Source organism: Leptodactylus fuscus, chromosome 1 (assembly GCF_031893055.1).
Source record: "Leptodactylus fuscus isolate aLepFus1 chromosome 1, aLepFus1.hap2, whole genome shotgun sequence".
NCBI classification, from domain to species: Eukaryota; Metazoa; Chordata; class Amphibia; order Anura; family Leptodactylidae; genus Leptodactylus; species Leptodactylus fuscus.
In genome coordinates, this window is record NC_134265.1 from 250,876,604 (window position 1) to 250,899,586 (window position 22,983).

At 44.8% G+C, this 22,983-nt stretch overlaps 1 protein-coding gene across 2 annotated transcripts in view; it reads left to right on the top strand.

The window, feature by feature from the left end:
* The first annotated feature begins 14,345 nt into the window (after positions 1-14,345).
* The window catches only part of RAP1GDS1 (Rap1 GTPase-GDP dissociation stimulator 1), a 95,218-nt gene continuing 86,580 nt past the window's right edge, over positions 14,346-22,983 (top strand). For both annotated transcript variants that reach the window (XM_075285635.1, XM_075285644.1), the window contains exon 1: positions 14,346-14,533. In XM_075285635.1, coding sequence (XP_075141736.1) covers positions 14,530-14,533 — 4 coding nt within the window. In that variant the 5' untranslated portion in view covers positions 14,346-14,529. The remainder of the gene's footprint in view (positions 14,534-22,983) is intronic.

Below are 22,983 nucleotides of genomic sequence, written 5' to 3' on the forward strand. Positions count from 1 at the left end.
AAGCGACATGGAAGCAGAGACCATTGGAGCTGCTAGGACTGAATCATCAAGAGAACTACCCAGCAGGAAAGTATCAAGTAGAGAAGTAAGAAAACCGGTGATCCTGACGTATGACACTCTAGGAGAACCAAGAGAAGTACCAAGAACTGTCCAGTTCAGACAGGTGTGGACACCTAAGGGTCAGGTAAACCAACCAGAGTGGTATCTACCCGCAATCTACTTTACTGAGGACTTTAACTGTGATGAATAGACTGGTTTGGTTATCTTAAATAGAAGCAACCTACTTTCAGGATAGTTGTTCAGAGCTGGTTGAAGACGGAGGAAGAGCTCCAGCTGAAGAATGAAAAGAAGGTTATTGTGAATGTTATGTTTAGTCAGGTTATGGTTATCATTGATGTGTTAATGTTAAAGGAAGTACTATGGACACTGTCTCACATCTCTTCACTAAGGACAGTAGAAGGGACAATGGAGACATCCACCAGTTAGAGACTGGGATCCTGGATGTGGGAGACGTCCTACAATCGGGAAAAAGGGGTGTTGACCTTTGAGTAAGGGCAGTTCCAATTGGGTCCAAATTAACCATACGTAGGCCATATTTTTGAGCCAATGTCAGGGACGACATTAAATTAGCGGGGGAGAGTGTGACAAGTAGAGACAGACTGCAGCCGTGATGTAAAATCATCCAGCACCTGTGGAGTTAAAGCTCTAACTAGGGACAGGAAGTGGTCACTGACACAGCAGGGTGTGCTGGGAGGAAGACAGTGATCCAGGGGAGTAAATAGGAAAAGGGAAGAGACACCATGTTGGTCCTGAAGCAAAGCTAGAAACTCTGGACTGTAGAACAGAACAGTGAGAACAGAAGGGAGTTTAGCTGAGCAGCTGAAGGCCAGAACTGATTGAGACATCCATCTTTCCCAGTGATAAGTACAACTGCCAGTATACAGTGATATCTGTTATGAAAGACTCATGTACTGTATGTGATAGCTGTGGAGACTGTGTGAAGAAAAGTAAAACCTTAACAACAACTGCTGTCTGGGATTGTTCCTTCGTCTAAGCTCTCTAATATCCAAGAACTCATATACATGAGTCCCCCTGCGAACTTCCGGTTGGCACATGCGCAATGGAAGGGCGGCAAGAAGACTTCCTGTTCCTTAGTGAATTAACCAGGGCTGGGTATGTACTTCAGGGTATGGTCCTCGGTTTACGACGAGCCTGCTGCAGAACCTCATTTTCTGAATGCTATACAGTGTATAGCATTCGGCAAATGAAGGCTGATTGTGTAGCAGGCTCGTCCTTGCTACGAGCAGGTAAGTATGCTGTTACCAGTTGACTTTTTCTCATTGAAATGAATAGACCAGCGTTGATTGGCCAGTTGCCAGTGATTTGGCCAATCAACGCTGGTTCTGCCAGAGGCTCGTCTGAGGAGGCGGAGTCTAACATCGGACTATTCATTCCAATGAGAAAAACTCTTGCCTGCCCGTAGCAAGGACGTGCCTGCTGCAGAATCAGTGTTCATTTGCCGAATGCTATACATATATATAGCATTCGGCAAATGAATATATATACTGTATAGCATTCAGCAAATGAGGTTCTGCAGCAGGCTCGTCGTAACCACGAAACAGTATGCCTATACCCCTGCTAGACATGGCAAACTCTCAAAACCGGAAAGAGATCTTCGACCGGAAATAGGAAGGGCGGGACTTAATCCTTTGTTATTGTTGTCAAAGGGGGACTCATGTATACACTATGTCCTACCTCGCCCCGCTGTGAGACGGACATACGACACTTGGCTAGCACAGAACTGCTCCACTACTCAGATAGAGAGTTCCTTTTCCCCAAGTGCATTATTTTACATTTGGAAACACTGAACTGCAGTTTCCATTGTTTTGACCATTTATTCTGTGAAGCTAAAACTTTCTCAGTGCTGCAAATCCCTTTAGGAATATTAACCCTATTACACACTTTTATGTCATCGGCAAACAGGCAAACCTTACCGCCTGAAACTTCCCCGATGTCACCTATAAAAATATTTTCAAAGAATATGACGCAGGACATACCCCTGACTCACTTGTAACTTGTCTGTAACAACTACAATTATAGAACTATAACATTGCAGCATATAGAGCTTTCTATATTGAGTCATACAACAATTCATTTCCTAATCTTCCTTGTACTAAATGGTCCAATTCACAATACTTTTTGTTCTGCTGCTATGCACTCTTTAACTAGCACAGTCAGGGAAATAAAAGTGCCAAGTCAACGTATCCAGTGGGGTGTGCGTCTACCTAGAGATGCATTATTAAACACAGTAAATCACTGCAGTACTGGGTGGAATATCGATCCATTAGAATACTGGAGGGAAGCTGGAACCAACTATCTGGGCTTTGTGGGACTTTCAAGACAAAATAATACACATTATCCAGTGATGCATAGTTTTGCATAAATTATCCAAAAATGGGCAACTTTGTAAAATTCCTATAATATGCAAGGGAGAAATCATGGAACCTTTTAATGCGTCTCTGGAGATGCTTCTTTAATAATGGATGAACATCCTGTCAACAGCACTGCAATGGAATAAAGAGAATGTGTTAATCAGTCAGAGATTTATCAATAATAAATGTGGCTACCACCTGCTTTCCACTCACTGACCGGCCAGTAAACATGAACATAACCCATCAAAAGCCATACATATTGTTTTTTTATATGTTATTGCAACTACAATTCATTTTGTTTCCTACGTCAACGTTTCTTTTGTCTACAAAGTGTTAAAATGTTGCTTTAAAAAACAGACATTTTTCTTAAGGCCATGGATGACTAGTATCTTTTTTTTTTTTCACAAAGTGTAGACGTCTGGAAAAGTGAATCAAGGACAACACAAGCATTCCAACCATACAAGGAGAAAAAAATCAAATATTAAAGCAGTGACAGAGACAGGCAGTAAAATCAACAGAGAAGTGCACACAAATATTGCTGATAAGCTGCTTCTTTGTCTTATAAGTCAGACTGAAAAATACAAGTGTCGGGAAGATCTTAAATAACAATGATAAGCAATACAGTCCAATTTTATTGCATAGAAAATAACCAGATGAAATGCAGCAAGGTTTAAAGGGTTTTTCCAAGCTTTACCATTGACAAAGGATAAGTCATCGACACATTGGACCCCCCTCGATCATTTGTTTGAAGTTGCTTAACAGGTCATATGACATTATGTTCATCCGTCATTATATGGAATGAATGGGGCTGACACTCAAATGTATGCTAGCTATGAAACATTTCAAGAATAATTTCCACCAGGAAACTGGGTTAAATGATCAGAAATTTTGTCAGGGTCAGTGGCCTTACTCATGTCACAGCCTTGCCACTCCCCCTTTTAAGAAACCCCAACTTGTGCAAAACAATTTGACTTTTCATACCTTGAACACAAGAAACTTCCATACAATGCATGATGAATGTACCCTCTGTAGATACTCTTCAGGCTCTGTAATTAAGGAGTTAACAGGTATATTGCTCTGTTTGCCTTTCCTTGCTATAGTTTTGACTAATATGAGGCAAAAATATTGAGAGAAAAGTTCTGCTTGCTGGACTTTTTCTCTCTGCATTTTTTAAGTGGATTCATGGACGGAAACCCTGAACATTGAGCAGCCAAAGGGATACCACCCAGCCATCATGGATTCATCAAGACAGTCCCGGATTCCGGGTCCTGTCCCAGTCGCCCTGAGCTATGTCCTGGAACTAACTGATTTGTGTCCGGAGGACATAGATGAATCAAATACAGTAATGAAGCAGAAGCCGTCTGTAGACAACTCCTGCTTCATCACTCTGCCCTCTGTGTGCTCCATCCTTTGTGCTGCAGCTCCCTGAACACTCTGGGAGACGAGACCTCAGACACAGCAGCAGGGGAGCGAGGAGAGGTAAGTATCAGTGTTTTTTTTGTTAAACTTTGGGGGGAAATGGAGGGGAACATTAAACTAGTGGCAAACAAAGGGGGGACATTAAACTGGGGGCAGATGGAGGGGGGCATTAAACTGGTGGGAGATGGAGAGGACATCAAACTGGAGGGGAGATGGAGGGTGACATTAAACTGTGAGGGTCACTGGATGGGGACATTAAACAGGGGGCAACTGGACATTAAACCATGGGGATAGCTGGAGGGGAACATGTCTGCCTCTAGTTGCCACCAGTTTAGTGTCACCCTCCAACTATCCCTACAGTTTAATGTCCCCCTTCAAGTCAGCTGCCCCATCCTTTAATGCCCCCATCCAGCTGACCCAGTTTAATGCCCCCTCTAGTTTCCCTTAGTTTAAACTGGAGCATCAGGAGAGCGACTTCCTACCATGGGGCAGTTAGAGGGGAACATTATAAAATGGGGGCATATAAGGATAGGATGACTGTAGGAGCATTATACTTTGTAGGTTCACAAAGAAAAATGGATGAGAATGGACAGAATCATCGTAGACGTGTGTGGAGCTAAATTTGCTGTGGCATGCATGGTGCCACACATTCTGTCCTTCTTTCTAGACTTTGAAAGTTGGGAAGTATGGGCACAGGTATAAATATAGCCTTAGGATAAGCCCTCAGTATTTGATCGCAACTCTAGGATTCAGCAAAGGGACTCCTTTGTACAGGCAGATGTGCCAAAGAATGGGACTGAATTGCAGTAGCAGACACACCACAAGTGTACATATAGTGCTGTATACATATTGAGGTCCTTTCTAGAAACACCTTTAACTCCAAATCTACCATGTAAAGTAAGTCAGTATAAAAATTTGGTAATAGTGAGCTCAAAATATGATCAGCTGCATATTTGGAAAAATACAAATAGAAATGCTTAATATATTTTCCTGCGTAAAGTATTTGATATATAATGATAATTTTCATAATCACTCACTGCAGAAGGCAAATATGTGTGATGGAAATCATATGATACAAATGAAGATGGGAAGTGTCACTTATTGCATTGTTTTAGAAAATTGCAGATAATGACTTATATATAGCCAGAGAACTAAAGATTGTCATGTCAGTAATTGATATGAATAAAACCATTTATAACAACTCAGACTGTGAAAAATCCATTATCAAGACGTAATGTTTTTTTCATGCAGAACTGAGGACACATTTAGAAGAAAATGTTGTTCTTGTGATTGTCCACATCATTATTTCTGCACTTATTTTATGTAATGCTGAAAACATGAAAGGGTCATGCAAATGAATTGAGAAAGAAACTTTTACATGTATGAAAATGACCAATGTCACCATATACGTTTTTTGTTTTTTTTTGTAATTCAAAGTTTATTGATTTTCAACAAGTTACATAAGAACACAAGAATGTACAGAAGACATGCAACAATACAATAATCGTACAAAAGGTTAAACATCAGATTCTTAAATCCCCAACACGAGAACAAAGAGAAAGAGCGAGGGAGGGAGGTGAAGCAGGAGAGGGGGGGAAGAAGAAAGGTGGGGAAGGGGACAAGGAAGAGGGGGAGGCAAAAAGACAGAAGAAATGGAAGAAAAGAAGACGAAAAAAAGGGATGTAAAAAATATACCATGGGGAGAATACGTACTTGATACACTGGCGATTTTGCAAGTTTTCCCACCTAAGAATGGAGAGGTCTGTAATTTTTATCGTACATACACTTCAACTGTGAGAGACAGCAATTAAAAGAAATCCATAAAATCACATTGTTTTTTAAATAATTAATTTGCATTTTATTGCATTAAATAAGAATTTGATACTTTTTTTTGTATTAATATTTGGTAAAGAAACCTTTGTTTACAATTACAGAGAACAGACGTTTCCTGTAGTTCTTAACCAAGTTTGCACACACAGCAGCAGGCATTTTGGCCCACTCCTCCATACAGATCTTCTCCAGACCTTTCAGGTTATGGGGCTGTTGCTGGGCTACATTGAATGTCAGCTCCCTCCAAAGATTTTTGACTGGGTTCAGGTCTGGAGAGCCACTCCTTACTTATCCTGCCTGTGTGTTTTCGGGTCATTGTCATGCTGGAAGACCCAGTCACAACACATCATCAATGCTCTTAAGTGAAGGAAGCTTTTGGCCAGAATCTCATGATACAAGGCCATCCATCTTCCCATCAATACGTTGCAGCTGTTCTGTCCCCTTTGCAGAAAAGCACCCCACTGGGGTAGTGTTCTTAGGGTTGTACTCATTCTTCTTCTTCCTCCATGGCAAGTGGAGTTGATACCCAAAAGTATTATTTTGGTTTCATCTGACCACATGACCCTCTTCCATGCCACTTCTTTATCATCCAGATGGTCATTGGTGAATTTCAGATGGGCCTGGACATGAGCTGGCATGAGCAGAGGGACCTTGCGTGCCCTGCAGAATTTTAAACCATGAATGTGTAGTGTGTTACTAACAGTAATCTTGGAGACTGTGGTCCCTGCTATGTTCAGGTCATTGACCAAGTCCTTCCATATAGTTCTTGGCTGATTCCTGACCTTTCTCAGAATCCTCCATAACCCACAAGACGAGATCTTGCATGGAGCCCAATGCCGAAGAAGATTAGTCATTTTGTGTTTCTTCCATTTTCTAATAATTGGGCTTTCTTCTTTGAACAATATTTTTAGTTGGTACCCTTTACTCTTGGTACACCTTAAAACAGTACAGTTGGATTTTTTTTAGCATTTATTAATTTTTTGGGAGGGGAGGTGTTGCATGAAAAAGAAGTACAATTCTCTCATTATATTTGTTAACTCTGCACCTAAAATTACGTGGCAACTTTTCTTGATAGGGAATTGCAATTACAGCAATACCATATTTCTAGAAGTTTTATTACGTTTTACCACTTTTACTAAATAAAAATATAATCTGCAAAAAAATGGGGACATCATAATGTAGGCCTAGGGGTAGGAGCAGTATCAACCTATAAGCATCCTTCACGTTGGCAAATAGTAGATCCAGTGTTACTTCATCTCTGGTCGGTCCATCAACATGTTGATGGAAATTGGGAAGAAGATCTGAGACCTCTGTGTTGTTGGATTCTCCAGACACTATCATGAGGGCATTTGGTCTGTAGGCCCGACACTGCATTTGATAGATGCTCCTGCATCTCTATCTGCTTTCACAGTGACCAATCCATGAATGCCAACCAGAATGTCACTGTGCAGCCAAGATTCCATGAAACACAGAAGAGTACACTGGGAAAACAGCTTTTTATATAGGACAAGTGATCAAAGTTCACGGATCTTCCTGAGGATGGAATGCACGTTTCTCTTGATGATGGAGGTAGTGAAGGGTATGGTCCCCCACTTGTTTTCTTTAGACTTAAAGCCAGCTCTGTGTCTCTAACCCTCTTCACGATCTCCCCAAGGATCAAAGGCCTGGTACCAGCTTCAGTGGACATAGATTTTCTAATACCAAGCAGTTGTTCTCTATTGTAGGTGGTGGAAGTGTTTTTTTTGGATCGGGCTGTTAAAGTGCACAAGCTTGTGGCCTGACAAGGGTTTTTCTTTGTGTAATGGCTTTGATATCAGGGATTGCGGTCTGCTTAGTTCATACCAGAGAGAGTCAGAGGCATTATGGTGCTGTTGGTCACATGAAGTGGTCTGCACAAACATGGGGCAGTGGTTGCTCCCGGGAAACACATATTCAATAGGGACAGTCAGATAGATTATTAATGGTTCCCTGTCTGAGGTGAGGCATCGAGGGAAATGTTGGGGGGCTCCCGTGGATGGTAGACTAACCCATGGTCAATTATCCCCTGCAGCTTTATGTCAAGGAGATCAGTGGGGCTGCACCGAGTGAGGGAGCAGAGGGGCACTCTAGTGCAGACAAGGTTACATGGTGGCAGATCACAGGCTCAGTGCTAGGTAGTATCCTTCACAGTGGAGATAGTCCTGCAGATTCTGGGATGAGTTGTCAGGATACGGAGTCGCCGCGGTCTCCTTGCTGCGCGGCGTCTCCCTGGGAGACGTGTTAGGAGTTCTATTGAGTGTGCTTAGGTCATTAAGGGTTAATCTTTTCCTTGCTTTCAGTCTCCATGTCATTAGCCATCAGGTGTGTTTCTCTGCTGCTATTTAAACCCCACCCAGGCATGGATCCTTGCCAGCCATTCACTTTGTGTTTCCTGGTTCCCCTGCTCAGTCTGATTCCCTGTCTGTTTGTATTCGGTCTGTTCCTTGGTTTGTATCCCGGCTTGTATTTTTGACTATCCCTTGTCTTTTGATTCGGTACCTTTATTATATCTCCTGGCTCGACCTCTTGCTCGTCTGATCTCGCCTTCTCTTCTGTGTCTTGCTGGGACTTGTGGTCCTCCCTGGTTCCATGCTGTTTAGTCTTTTGTTTTGCATTGCATTTACACTGTGCTTTCTGTTTAGGTGTGACCCCTGTGACTCCAGTCCCTAGCACTTTCAGGGCCTCCTCTTCCCTTATCCTAGCCGCCGGGATAGAAGCGTAAGCAGTCGTGGTAGGCGCACTTCAATTAGGAAGTGCATTGGTCTGCCTCATCTCAGATACTACAGCATAGTCATAACCGTAGGGCCTACGACCCCTTTTGTCCTTAGCTGCACAGTGTTGCTTTCCCAGCTGTGTCACTTTGCACTGCCTGACCCTGACTCCAATCCTTACATGAGTATTGTTCAGGTGGACAGAGAAGGAAGAGCCCAGTAGTTGTCTAAGTCTGATCATTCACCCCCAGAAGTTGTTTGCCTACGTCCTAGGCTCAACTTCAGTGGCATTACTAGAGGGTTTCCCTTCCTGGAATTGTCATGTTCTAGAAGGAGAATTGTCCCTTCTTCAGGTGTGAGTGGACCTCAGTAGGGTGATCGGTGCAAGATGGTGTCACCCATAGATGCTGTCCAACAGGGTGCTAAGCCAATGGGTTGTGAAGCCAGCCTGATGCACCCAAATAAGAGGGCTAATGGAGGGGCCACACGGTGGCTCAGTGGTTAGCACTGCAGCCTTGCAGCGCTGGAGTCCTGGTGTTCAAATCCCGCCAAGGACAAAAAAACACCTGCAAGGAGTTTGTATGTTCTCCCCGTGTTTGCATGGATTTCCATCCCATATTCCAAAGACATACTGATAGGGAAAAATGTACATTGTGAGCTCTGTGTGGGCTTACAATCTACATTTAAAAAAATAAATAAATAAATAAATAAATAAATAAAAAAAATAAGAGGGCTAATGGGTCAGCAAAGGTGCGCAGGGAGATGGGTCATAGCCACAGTTGGTGGAGGCTGATACATCCAGGTGAAGGTCTGGAGGTGGGCCAATAGAGGTGCAGATTGAAATGCAGATTGTCCTATCAACAGGCACAGCCTAGGGGATCCTAATCTCCTGAATGTTCAATCCAGTTGAGATGTACAGAAGAGGTGGGGGGAATGGGGTAGTCAGGAATGCTGGATTTCTTTTCTAATTTATCAAGTCTTCACTGACCGAGGGAGTCCATCGGTGTCCGTGCATCTCGGCGAGAGGTATCAGGAGATTATTGATAAGCTATTGGGTGAGCTGGACTATTTTTTATCTTTAAACTTTCGTAGTCAGGAGGTACCTTCATGAAGAGGCTGAACGGAGTGCTGTTGCAGACCGGATCGACAGTACAGCCTAGGGAATGCTGGATTCAGTTGCCCATTCACAAAGTATAAGCAGACTAAGCAGATCTCTCCTGGGCTCCAGCACAGGTCTTCGGGCCTCCTGAATTATGTCAGAGACAGCCCAGTCACAGGCCTCAGGGTCCATGGGTAACGTGGGTTACACCAGCATCATTAGGAATCATGATGCCAGTGTGACCCACGTCTCTGATGAAGACTTGTGCTGGAGCCGAGGAGGTGAGTAACACTGTTTGTTATTTTTACTCAGCTCCCCCAGGCTTCCACTTATTATACTCTGAAGTCTGAAAAGACCCCAGAGTATAATTAGAGCAGTCATTTCAGACCTTTTCAATTTGAACAAAAATGCCAGGTGAATTTCGTAAGATGAATCTCACAGGGTTCACCCAACAAATACTCTCAGTGCTAAGCCCCGCTTACCGATCCCTGATCCTTCCCACAGCTGCCTCTGTTTCTCCCTTCAGCCTCTGCACTGCTGGAGAGGTGAAGGGGAAGTGGAGTCAACCATGGGTAGAAGTGGAAGTCTCTAAATAAATAGTAGTAGTTACACTCTATTAAAAAATGTAAAAAACAGAAATAAAAAGCAGCAGGCCTACCAGGCCCCCTAAGGTCATGGACCACATATCAGTCGCTAAGGGTGCTATGGCAGCAGTTCCGATACTGAGGTCAAGGCCTACATGGCAGAAAGGATGCCGATGATTGTCCTTCTGGCAGCCATAGCAACCCCTCAGTACTCATTTTGCTATTGGGGGGCAAGGGGTAAAAGTAGGGGTGCAATAGAATTGCCACTTAAGCAATTCCACAGTAATACAATTGTTGTTTAAGCAATTTCCAAATACTCTGGCAGGTCAATGATAACATGTTACCTATAATCCTACACCATCCTGGCTGGTAAAGTCTAGGGCTACAACATAAGATTTCTCCAGAGTCTGCTGTGAAACAATTTGGACTTTACCAATCAAGGACTCAGGTTACCGCATTGAAGCTGGTATCAGAAAATAAGTGCACTTACGGACAAACACCGGACAGGATTAAATTGGTAACAGAAGAACAATATTGTCCAGGCCAGAGTTGAGTCCAAGAGTTCATGGGAAAATGCCAAATTATTAAGAAATCGGATAACCAGGAAAGCAAGCCAAAATCACAAAATCTAAAAGGGGAGGCTGAAGGGAGAAACAGAGGCAGCTGTGGGCAGGATCAGGAATCGGTAAAGCGGTCATCTGGGTAGTCTCAATGCAGAGTTTAAATATTCTGTCTCAACTCAGAATTGGAGGCAGCACTCTAGTTGGCTCACTATCTCAGAGCTCTGAGTTAGACTAGCAAGCATAACAACTTTTAAACGACAGCTGTGAGCAGTGCTGCACTGCAACACACAATGAATTGTGGACCCACTGTGCCATCTAACTAGTTTGATATTGGGCCACTCCAAAGAGCGTTACCTAAGTAATCTCTCTGGTTTTTCCTTTTATTCCCTGTATGGGGATCTAGTCTTCGCCGCTGCGGGATTTACAGGTTGCTACATCTCGAAGTGGTCCCCAAATAAGTGGCAGCTGACCTAAAGGCCAGAGAGATGCTGCCTTTGCAACATTGGGTACAGATTAAAGAGTGTTCAAGTCCAGTCCAAAGGTCAGGGACAAGTGGCAGAGAAGCACTGTTGAGAAACAGACCAAGGACAATACATGGATAAACAGCAGAACAAGAACAGTAACAGAAATGGATTCAGCAATCAAGCTCAGCAGGAGGGGTACAGGGCCCGTGGCCCACGGCTAGCTGGAAATGACTGGGTCCATGATAGTGGTCAGGGAAAGCCTTGTTCCCAACCACTATACATATTGTTATTTGTCCTGGGCTGAGCATCCGTTCCCGGGCTCTTCCCACGGTAGATGCTAAATCCTGCTGGGCTAAAGGACCTTTGATGACGTCATGACCATGTCATCAGACTCTTGTGTGGACGGAGCTATTCTGGATTGTATAGGACAGTGTGGTGTTACCCAAGAAAAGGAAGCTGCTGGGAACAGAGACTGATGGAAGGTAAGCAAGAGAGAAGAGAACATGTGTGAGCAAGAGGGGGGCATGGGGGTGCAGGTAGCATGTGAGCAAGAGGGGAGAATGGGGGTGCAGGCTGTCTGTGAGCAAGAAGGGGGAATGGCGGTGCAGGCTGTGTGTGAGCTAGAGGAGGGAATAGGAGTGCAGGCTATGTGTGGGCAAAAGGGGTATATGGGGGTGTGGGCTGTGTGTGAGCAAGAGGGGGGTGGGAGGTTTAGGCTCTGGGGGGTGGGCAATGTGAGCATATAATATTGTGTGGGGCCACTGTGAGCATATAATACTGTGTGGGGGCCTCATAAGCACATAATACTGTGTGGGGTCCACTGTGGAGCATATTATACTGTGAGTGGGCCACTGCGGAGCATATGATACTGTGTGGGGGCCACAGTGGAGCATGTAATACTGTGTGGAGGCCATAGTGGAGCACATAATACTGTTTGGGGGCTACTGTGGCACACATAATACTGTTTGGGGGCCACTATGGAGCATGTAATACTGTGTGAAATCCACTGTGAAGCACATAATACTGTGTGGGGTCCACTGCGAAGCATGTAATAATGTCCCGGTATTGTTTACATGCCAGGTGCTGCTCACTTACCGTATTCTTGATAACTGCAGTTGTGGGCACTAAAACTGTACCCTTTTCAAATATCTGAGATATCGCTTCAGTGCTCAAAACTGCCATTATTAAGAATTCACTTTAGGAAGGGCATAGGTGTCCCCAGACAAAAGTTTGCACCCGGGCCCACAAGACTTTAATTTCGCCACTTGCCCCTGATGCTTTTTTTTTTTTTTTAATAGGCCATTACCTGCACAAATAACCCCAGTAGGTAATGGTCCTTATTTACTTATCCCCATAATGATGTTATGCCCACTTCTAGCTAAGTCCCACCCATCTGTGTACAAGTTGCTAAAGTGTCTAAAACACTTCATAAACATAGCCTAAGGCATGCTAGACAGTTTGCACAAATTACACCAGAATTCTGGCATATTTTTCTTAGTAAATTTCCCCAGTATGTTTAAAGGTAGTCACTAAGTAGCTTTGACCCTGCAGAACTATTGATAGTGCTAGATCTGAAACCTGTAAAGCTAATTGAACATATCTTTATGTGTGATTTTAATCTCATAACTGAGAAAGAGAAATTTCAATCCAGCATGCACTGCTCACACAAGTGCTCTCTAGGTGTGCAATAGCACTGAAGTGCGCTAGACTCTCTGCAGTAGGTACTTTACATCCCCTCCCACTGTTCTTGAGTGTCAGCTATAGCCTCCTGGATGGATGATATAGCTGGCACCCAAAATCAGAGAGGAGTAGTTGTTGAGTTCCTACTGCATAGAGAACACTTCCTTGTTAGGGATTACCCAGAAGGGTTAAAGGGATTCTACCATTAAAGGGGCTCTATCAGCAAAATCATGCTGCTAGAGCCCCACATATGCGTGAATAGCCTTTAAAAAGGCTATTCAGGCACCGTAAAAGTTATATTAAACTACCCCCCCCCCCCCCCCGTTTTAAAATAATAACCTAAAAAAGAATGTGCTCTACTTACCGAACGTGCACGCTGGGCGGGCATTCAGGGTGTGTCTTCATCCACGCCTCTTCTTCCTCCGATGTCCTCCGGTCCCGTCTTTTTCCAGCGCTCATGAACGGCCAGTGATAGCCGGGGCGCATGCGCAGTAGCCGTAGTAGAAGCCGCATGCTACTGCGCATGCGCCCAGGCCGTTTTTTCATATCAGTGTCCGCGAGCAAGCGCTGGAAGAAGACGGGACCGGAGGAAGAAGAGGCTGGGAAGAAGATGAAGACACACCCAGAATGCCCGCCCAGCGTGCACGATCCGTAAGCAGAGCACATTCTTTTTTAGGTTATTTTTTTAAAATAGTTAAAAAAATAGTTTAATATAACATTACCGATGCCTGAATAGCCTTTTTAAAGGCTATGCACGCATATATGGGGCTCCAGCAGCATGATTTTGCTGATAGAGCCCCTTTAAAAACCTTTTTTCTCTCATTGACACAACGGAATAGCCTTAAGAAAGGCTTTTCTTCTCCTACCTTTAGATGTCTTCTCCGCCCCGCTGTTTGGTTAAAATCCCGTTTTTCGCCGCTATGCAAATGAGTTCTCTCGCAGCACTGGGGGCATCCCCAATGTAAGCCATAATCATCAACATTAACAGAAAGAAAGTCTTGAAAAAGTTCACTCTGTTTGTAATGACTCAATATAATATATGTGTTTCAATGGAGTTACTAAAAAAAAACAAAAAAACATTTTTTTATGATAATCTAATTTATTTAGATACACTTGTAGGTGAATGACAGTAGTTATTTGGCTGTGGTGGCATTATCCTTTTATATTACATACCCTCCATGTTTTTTGGCAGATTTGCAATGAAAATAATATTTTATACCAGAAACACATTCACTGACACTGAAGACATTTTGCAGAACCTGGAATAAAGTTCCCTTGGCTTTTCATGTGGCACTCCAACAAGAATTAGCAGAGCTTCTCTCTTATGGTCACATAGTCCTGCATGCGTATGAATGATCCCTGCCATCAGTCTCAACTATAATGCACTCCTGTGTATGCTACATCACATAGTACACATGCACTCAGACTCTGCCATGCTCTGTGCCAACACCAGTGGCAGCAGCTGCACAGCAGGGTGGGGCTGGAGCTGGGCACTGTACCTGACTAGTGCGCATGCGCGCTCAGAGCCCAAACCCCGCCCCTCCTCCTCCTCTGAGCCCAGAACCTGGGAGCTCGGTAGCTCTCGCGGTGACTTGAGTATCAGCGCCGGGTGTCGCCACGGTCCCCTCACCCCCGAGACACCCACTCCTGCACCCGGACACAAGCAGCTGGTGAGGCGGAGGCCACCTACGAGCTGAGCGACACAGGGACCGGGGGAGGCAGCGGCAGCATGGGTGAGTGGCGGAGACGCACTGACTGACAGTCACGCTCGCCGCAGCTGTGTACAGTACGTGCAGTGTTCTCATCTGGAGAGGTGTCTGTGCAGGATGGAACTGCGGCGGGGACTGCACAGGAAGCTGCCATGAGCTGTCACTATAGAGGCTGGGCTGGTGTGCAGGGCATAGCCCCGGCTCTCATGACAGCCATAGGCTCCATTACATGTGGACAGCTCCTTCACACAAGCGGCTTATCAAGGAAGTTGGACGGGGCAGCAATCCCCTGCTCTGCTGCTGCTGGGCATGTGTTACTGCAGAGTGCCGAGCACTCACTTATAGGGGTCCGCCTGCAAGCACTGCTTCTTCTATATACTCCATTCACTCCCTATAGGGCGTCATTTGTTTACATGAGTGGTACCCAGAAGATGGCACAGGACCTATGCCTTGTGTCTATGGAGGGGGCCATCTATAGAAACCTGCTGGTAGTGAAAGAACTGGCCGCCCACTCTTCATTAAAGGGAGCCTGGCACTAGTAGGGCATTAAACCGGCTGTGTGCCCATCTATACGGGGGTTTAGTTCTCACTTGGAACTGTCCATTGTAGTATTGGGTCTAAAAAGAAGTTATAGTATGGCGCAATGCGCACTGGCCTCGTTGTCTGCGCACTGTATGGACACTGGATGTCTTTGGGCTCTTTTTCAGTAATATACATAAAGTAGAGAATACAATGATATTATAACTTCTTTATAACTGCAATGGACAATGTATAGAGGAGGAAGTACTGTATATTGGTACTAGATCTTAGTAGTATAACCACACAGTGGTGGTGCAGTGCTTTACAATGTAGTGTAAAGAAAAGCGGACCAGCCCCCAGTTAGGTTTCGGCCAAGGAAGAAACAGCGCTCACCTGGTATAAATGGTGAATGCTCCTTTATTGACACACAATGTGTTTCCAGCTAAACAGCCCTTTCTCAAGTGTATACATTTCTTCAATAAAACACATATAAAAAACACTCTCACCGAGAGAAGCAAAAAAATGTTTTATTGAAGAAATGTATACACTTGAGAAAGGGCTGTTTAGCCGGAAACGCGTTGTGTGTCAATAAAGGAGCATTCACCATTTATACCAGGCGAGCGCTGTTTCTTCCTTGGCCGAAACCTAACTGGGGGCTGGTTCGCTTTTCTTTGCATCTATACGTCTGAGTGACACCTACAGCAGCTTCCTTGGACCCTAAACATTGGGTGTTATGAGCCTTTTGAGTGTTGTGTCATTACACAACCTCCCCAGGTGAGGGGGCATTTGTCCCTATGGAAATAGCCCATTATTGAAACTTATTACACGAGGATCCGCTCGGTGTGGCCTCTCCTCTTGTCTTTAGTGTGACGTTCTATTTCGGCTGCAAGACCTTCTTTTTCATATGGTCCCAACAGCTCTTTATCTTGAAATCCAACCTTTTCCATTACTTTCTTATCACTTGTGTTTTATGTTCTAGTCTTATTGTTGCACATGTACCGGTCTAGTGATAGGCAATGGATTGTCCCATATGGCGTTTGGATGCCGTAGAGGGAGTTCATTGGTCTGGACCACCTCTGTGTGCTAGAACAGAGATAATACAAAATTTGCAAAAGCTACTTCCTACCATGTGCCTTTTATAATGAGGGAGACTTTTGTCAGAACACCTGATATTACTGTACCTCCTATGGCTCATTCCTATACAGATACCTATCTCTATCCTATATAGTACATAAGCTGTAGTTGACATACTTTATAGTCTGAAGTTTAGGCTGATGAAGACGTAACAAGCCACAAACTGTAGAATGCAACTTGGAGTAAATGACTCCATTCTTTGATGTAGTCTCTGTTATATGTGTAGATTTAGAGTTAGCCAAAATGGTATAAAAGAATAATTACAACCATATCAAGGCATATCACTGATGAGCAATGGGGCAGCCCCCTGCTCCAGACCATTCATTAGCATATTGTGAAATAAATCAATATTTTTACAATGGGGGAAAAGGCGTTACATTCAGGTGAGTCTGACCTATCTGTTTTGCTTCTTTAAAGGGATTCTATCATTAGAATCCCTTTTTGAACTAAGACCATGTCGGACTAGCCTTAAGAAAGGCTATTCTTCTCCTACCTTTATTATTCTGATCCTCGCCGCCATTCTAGTGTTATTACGTTTTTTCATCATATGCATATGAGTCTTCAGAAAGCACAGACGACGTTCCCTTTTCTGCAAAAAAACAAGGGGGGCGTCCCCTGTGCTGTCTAAAGATTCTCCAGCGACACTTCTGTCTTCTTCTCCCGACTGCCTCGGCACCGCGTCTTCAGCCAGCAGAGCCAACTGCACGTGTCGGTTTGGCCATTTTCCAGTGGTCTCTTACACAAGCGTCCATTCAGTCACAGGAAAATGGCCAAACTGACTTGCTCTGCTGGCTGAAGACATGGCCGATGACGTGGCGAAGAGGTGGTCAGGAAAAGAAGACAGAAGCGTCGCTGGAGAGTCTGAGACAGCACAGGGACGCCCTCTGTGCTTTCTGAAGAGTCATTTGCATACGCCGAAAAAAAAAAATAACACCGAAACGGCGGCCCGGATCAGAATAATAAAGGTAGGAAAAGAATAGCCTTTCTTAAAGGGGTATTCCCACCTCACATACTCATCAGTCTTTACTGCTGTAAAATCTTCTTTTTTCCTGGTTTCTGGCATCATTTGGTTGGCGGTTTTTCACATGCAACCTGCCGTTTAGCTCTGCCCCCAAATTCGCGTGTAACTCCGCCCACCCATATTGGACTATGAAGTACAGGCAGCAGCAACTCCATTCTGTGTTACATACAGAGACTGCCTGTCTCTGCCATAATGAACACAATTGTATTAGCTAGCCTGATAACTGGGAGAACAGAAGAAATGAAAGCAGCTCCTCTCCCCTATCTGAGTGCAGGACCTAGGTCACGTGGTGTAGACACAGGAATAGCTAGATACACAGGCTCGCTCCCTGCACTTAGCCCTTCCTCCCTCCCCCTGAGAGCAGGCAGATACATCACTTGACTCATGAGCAGCTAAGTCGGGGCTGTGGCCACAAAGAATTGAATAAAGTAAGATAGTGGACAGACAAAGCAGTTTTGCTGAAGCATTGTATTTAGAAAAAGTCTTACATCCACATTAACAAGCAGTATAGATAGGATCCTTGTGATGGGACAACCCCTTTAAGTCTATTCTGACGTGGTCTTAGTTCAAAAAGGGATTCTAATGATAGATTCACTTTAATATACTTCACCCTGTTGACAAACAGATGATCGATATATTATAGTAATTATTTATTTGTTAATCTCGTAGTAAGAGTCTACAGTCTTTTCAGTCCTGGTTGTATGTAAAAGTACATATTACAAAAGAAAATCTATTAGATATCCAGATTTTAAGTGCCAGTTCATTTATTTTTGCTGGGCTCCGGTAACTTTATTAGAGGTGGCAATGTGACATCATAGGAAATAATTTTGATGTCAAACATTTGCCCTCAAAGGCACTGCTTTTCATTACATACAAAATGAATTAGTTGTACTTGTTTTGAACCAGACGATCTATTTTGCTACTGCAAGACAGCATCCTCTTCCTTCAGGACACTTGATATAATGCGTTAGGTGATTAATGGAAAAATAAACAAAACCGATCATCAGCCAGGAAAATTATGACTATTTGTGAGGTTCTACCTTCAGTATTGTCACCAGACTGGATGAACAGGAGTGCTAGTCTTGCAAGGGACATCACTCATCATGAGACTGGAGTGAGCAGGAGTGATAGACTTGCAGAGGACATCCTTCATCTTGAGACTGGAGTGAGCAGGAGTGCTAGGCTTGCAAGGGACATCCCTCATCATGAGACTGGAATGAGCAGGAGTGCTAGGCTTGCAGGGGACAGCCCTCATCATGAGACTGGATGAACAGGAGCGCTAGGCTTGCAAGGGACAACCTTCATCTTGAGACTGGAGTGAGCAGGAGTGCTAGGCTTGCAGGGGACAGCCCTCATCATGAGACTGGATGAACAGGAGTGCTAGTCTTGCAAGGGACATCCCTCATCATGAGACTGGAGTGAGCAGGAGTACTAGGCTTGCAAGGGACGTCCTTCATCTTGAGACTGGAGTGAGCAGGAGTGCTAGGCTTGCAAGGGACATCCCTCATCATGAGACTGGAATGAGCAGGAGTGCTAGGCTTGCAGGGGACAGCCTTCATCATGAGACTGGATGAACAGGAGCGCTAGGCTTGCAAGGGACATCACTCATCATGAGACTGGAGTGAGCAGGAGTGATAGACTTGCAGAGGACATCCCTCATCATGAGACTGGAGTGAGCAGGAGTGCTAGGCTTGCAAGGGACATCCTTCATCTTGAGACTGGAGTGAGCAGTAGTGCTAGGCTTGCAAGGGACATCCCTCATCATGAGACTGGAATGAGCAGGAGTGCTAGGCTTGCAGGGGACAGCCCTCATCATGAGACTGGAGTGAGCAGGAGTGCTAGGCTTACAGAGGACATCCCGCATCATGAGACTAGAGTGAGCAGGAGTGCTAGGCTTGCAAGGGACATCCTTCATCTTGAGACTGGAGTGAGCAGGAGTGCTAGGCTTGCAAGGGACATCCCTCATCATGAGACTGGAATGAGCAGGAGTGCTAGGCTTGCAGGGGACAGCCCTCATCATGAGACTGGAGTGAGCAGGAGTGCTAGGCTTACAGAGGACATCCCTCATCATGAGACTAGAGTGAGCAGGAGTGCTAGGCTTGCAAGGGAGATCCCTCATCATGAGACTGGAGTGAGCAGGAGTGCTAGGCTTGCAAGGGACATCCTTCATCTTGAGACTGGATTGAGCAGGAGTGCTAGGCTTGCAAGGGACATCCCTCATCATGAAACTGGAGTGAGCAGGAGCGCTAGGCTTGCAAGGGACATCCCTCATCATGAGACTGGAGTGAGCAGGAGTGCTAGGCTTGCAGGGGACATCCCTCATCATGAGACTGGAGAGAGCAGTAGTGCTAGGCTTGCTAGGGACATCCCTCATCATGAGACTGGAGTGAGCAGGAGTGCTAGGCTTGCTAGGGACATCCCTCATCATGAGACTGGAGTGAGCAGGAGCGCTAGGCTTGCAGGGGACATCCCTCATCATGAGACTGGAGTGAGCAGGAGTGCTAGGCTTCCAGGGGACAGCCCTAATCATGAGACTGGAGTGAGCAGGAGCGCTAGTCTTGCAAGGGACAGTCCTAATCACCAGTCCAGATAAGCAAGACTAGGCTTGCAGGGGATATCACTCATCACCAGTCCAGATGAGCAGGAGTGCTAGGTTTGCAAGCGACATCCCTCATGGCCAGACTAGAATGAGGAGTAGCGCATTGCTTTCAAAGACTATCGGGGAGAAAAGCTGTCATCAAAGTGCCACATTACTGGAGACAGCAGGAAGCGTAATCTTTCCAGCACAACCCTGTGTCATAGGAGATGGGGTAAGGCTGTCAGAGAAGGGTACCTCATAACTGCTGAAAAAGGGGGCCTGCAGACTGCCCTGAGGTGTCAAACATACATCCTGACATTACTGGGAAGTGAGCCACAAAAGGGAATGGATTTTAATTTAACAGCACAAAATTGGAAGGGGCTTAAATTTCCTGATTTTAAAGGGATTCTACCACTAAAACACATTTTTTTCTAGTTAACACGTCGGAATAGCCTTTAGAAAGGCTATTCGTCTCCTACCTTTAGAAGTGCTCTCCGCCGCGCCGTTCGTTCAAAATACCGGTTTGTACCGGTATGCTAATGAGTTCTCTCGCAGCAATGGGGGCGTCCCTCATCGCAGGAGCAGCGATGGGAGCGTCCCCATTGCAGCTCGAAAACCGACCGCAGCGCCGCCTCTATGGTCTTGCGTATCCTCCCCTTGCTTCTTCAGCGTCCCGTCGCACGCCTGCGCAGTACGCTCTGTTCGGCGAAGATTGCCGAACGTACTGCACATGCGCGAAATTGCCCACAATCTTCGCCGAACAGAGCGTACTGCGCAGGCGTGCGACGGGACGCTGAAGAAGCAAGGGGAGGATACGCAAGACCATAGAGGCGGCGCTGCGGTCGGTTTTCGAGCTGCAATGGGGACGCCCCCATCGCTGCTCCTGCGATGGGGGACGCCCCCATTGCTGCGAGAGAACTCATTAGCATACCGGTACAAACCGGTATTTTGAACGAACGGCGCGGCGGAGAGTACTTCTAAAGGTAGGAAACGAATAGCCTTTCTAAAGGCTATTCCGACGTGTTAACTAGAAAAAAAATGTGTTTTAGTGGTAGAATCCCTTTAACTAATAGTGTCTGGAAGTGTGATCAAGGTTAATTATGAAGGGGGGAAATGGAAAGGGGAGCTATGTTGAGGTCTAGCAGTGAGAGGGAGTAGTGTGTAGGGGACCAGGCCTGCTATATACAAATACAGGCCATTATAGAGCACCTTTTGCTGTATGAGCTCCACATATGCATGAATAGCCTTTAAAAAGGTTATTCAGGCACCGCTAATCTTATTTTAAACCCCTGTCCCGTTTTAAAATAAAACTATAAAAACATAGGTAAATCATACCTGAACATGCACCGACGTCATCCTCTGGCATGCCTACCTTTTCTTTCTTCTTCTTTCTGCCAACGCCCTCCGGTCCTGGCTCTTCCCCGGCTTCGTCTTCTTCCGGTGGTTCAAATCTGATTGGTTGAAATCCAGCACGAGCGCAGTAGCGCTCCCTCTGGAGTTACTGCGCACACTCCGGCAGCACTGCCATAGAGAAAAATGGCACCGGAGTGCGTGCAGTAGCTCTTGAGGGAGCGCTACTGCGCACGCGCCAGATTTCAACCTATCGTATTTGAACCGCCGGAAGAAGATAACGATGAAGCCGGGAAGAGCCAGGACCGGAGGGCGTTGCCGAAAGAAGAAGAAAGAAGAGGTAGGCGTTCCAGAAGACGACTTCGTATTGTGCATGACCGCCCTCCATGCACGCATTTACATACAGTATATGTTTTTATGGTTTTATTTTAAAACGGGACAGGGGTTTAAAATAAGATTAGCGGTGCCTTTTTAAAGGCTAGTCACGCATATGTGAGGCTTATACAGCAAAATTTTGGGGTTTTCCCATCTCAATCTTTCAGCAATGTCTGCTTCTCACTTCCTGCATTCCCGCCCCCCCCTTCTGAATGGGACAAACACTTATGCAGATTAGATAATATGCAGATGCTTGTACAGAACAGGCACAGTTTTACCTGTGTGTTTACATAGAGAGATAACAGACCAGGCTTTATCAGCAGATGCAGTAAGCTGATTGTCCTGCCGTCAAGAGCAGTGAATAAGTGACATCACTTGTCCTATAGGTCCAAGAAACGTAATTTAAACAATGGGAGGAATAAGGTCACATAGCAGGAGAACAAAGCAGAATTTCTAAAGCAACATATTTAGGAAAAGGCTTCAATTTACATAGGCTACCAGTATAGATAGGATCTTTGCGATGGGACAACATCCTTTAAATACCATATGATGTATCAGAACTAACAGCACATATTGCTTGGCAACGGTGAGGGCTACAGAAAACTATACAGTGTACAGTGCTGTGCTTGGTAAGTAGTGAGTCAATAGCATACACAAATCACATACTGTATTTGGAGCCTGAAAACCCTTTGAAGTATTGCATCTACTTGCCAGTCTTCAGATTTAGAGAAAGTAATGCATATCTCCACCAGTTTTGCACTTTATTTCCATTTTGCTTCTTAGTGATGTAGGTCCAGGGACCCACATGGCATAAACATAGTAGTTTGACCGTGGTTTTTTACAGTCCCTGCAAAGTGGATGGTATTCTAGCGAATTAGTTTAACAAGTACATAGTGTTTAGTAGAAAATCTAAGTCTGGATTTTGAACATAGATCATGATGTTTTCTGAATATTACATCTTAGATATGACTCTGCCACTGAGGAAAAAAATGGCCACAGAAATATTTAGCATAGTTGCTGGTATTTGGAGGTGACTTTTAGTCCTCGAATGTATAAAAGTTACAGGAAAATGTGAAAGTATTTCTATAGCTGTTATTGATTTTTTTTTTTTTTTTTTTTTTTTTTTCTGGGCAGTGAAACAATTGATAACATTACGGCACAAGTCACCTGCAGTCTTTTTCAGTACAGCAGTTTGAGGGTAAGCTCAGGAATTGAGCGGCCACTATAGCCTCTGGTTCTCTGCTGTATTTTACAATGCTATACAATTCATTTAGCTGAAAGCAGATGGCTCCATACACTGTATAGTGATCAGGCAATGTTACTAGAGCTCAACCCTGTACAGTATACAGAGCTATCTGCTTACAACTCTACATGCACCCCTGAAGAGCCAATGTGTACAGGGACTGGCTGGCTGCCCTCCACTGATCAAATATTTATGGCTTTTCCTAAGGATAGGCCATAAAAAAAAATCCTTGACAATCTCCTTAACTGACAGCT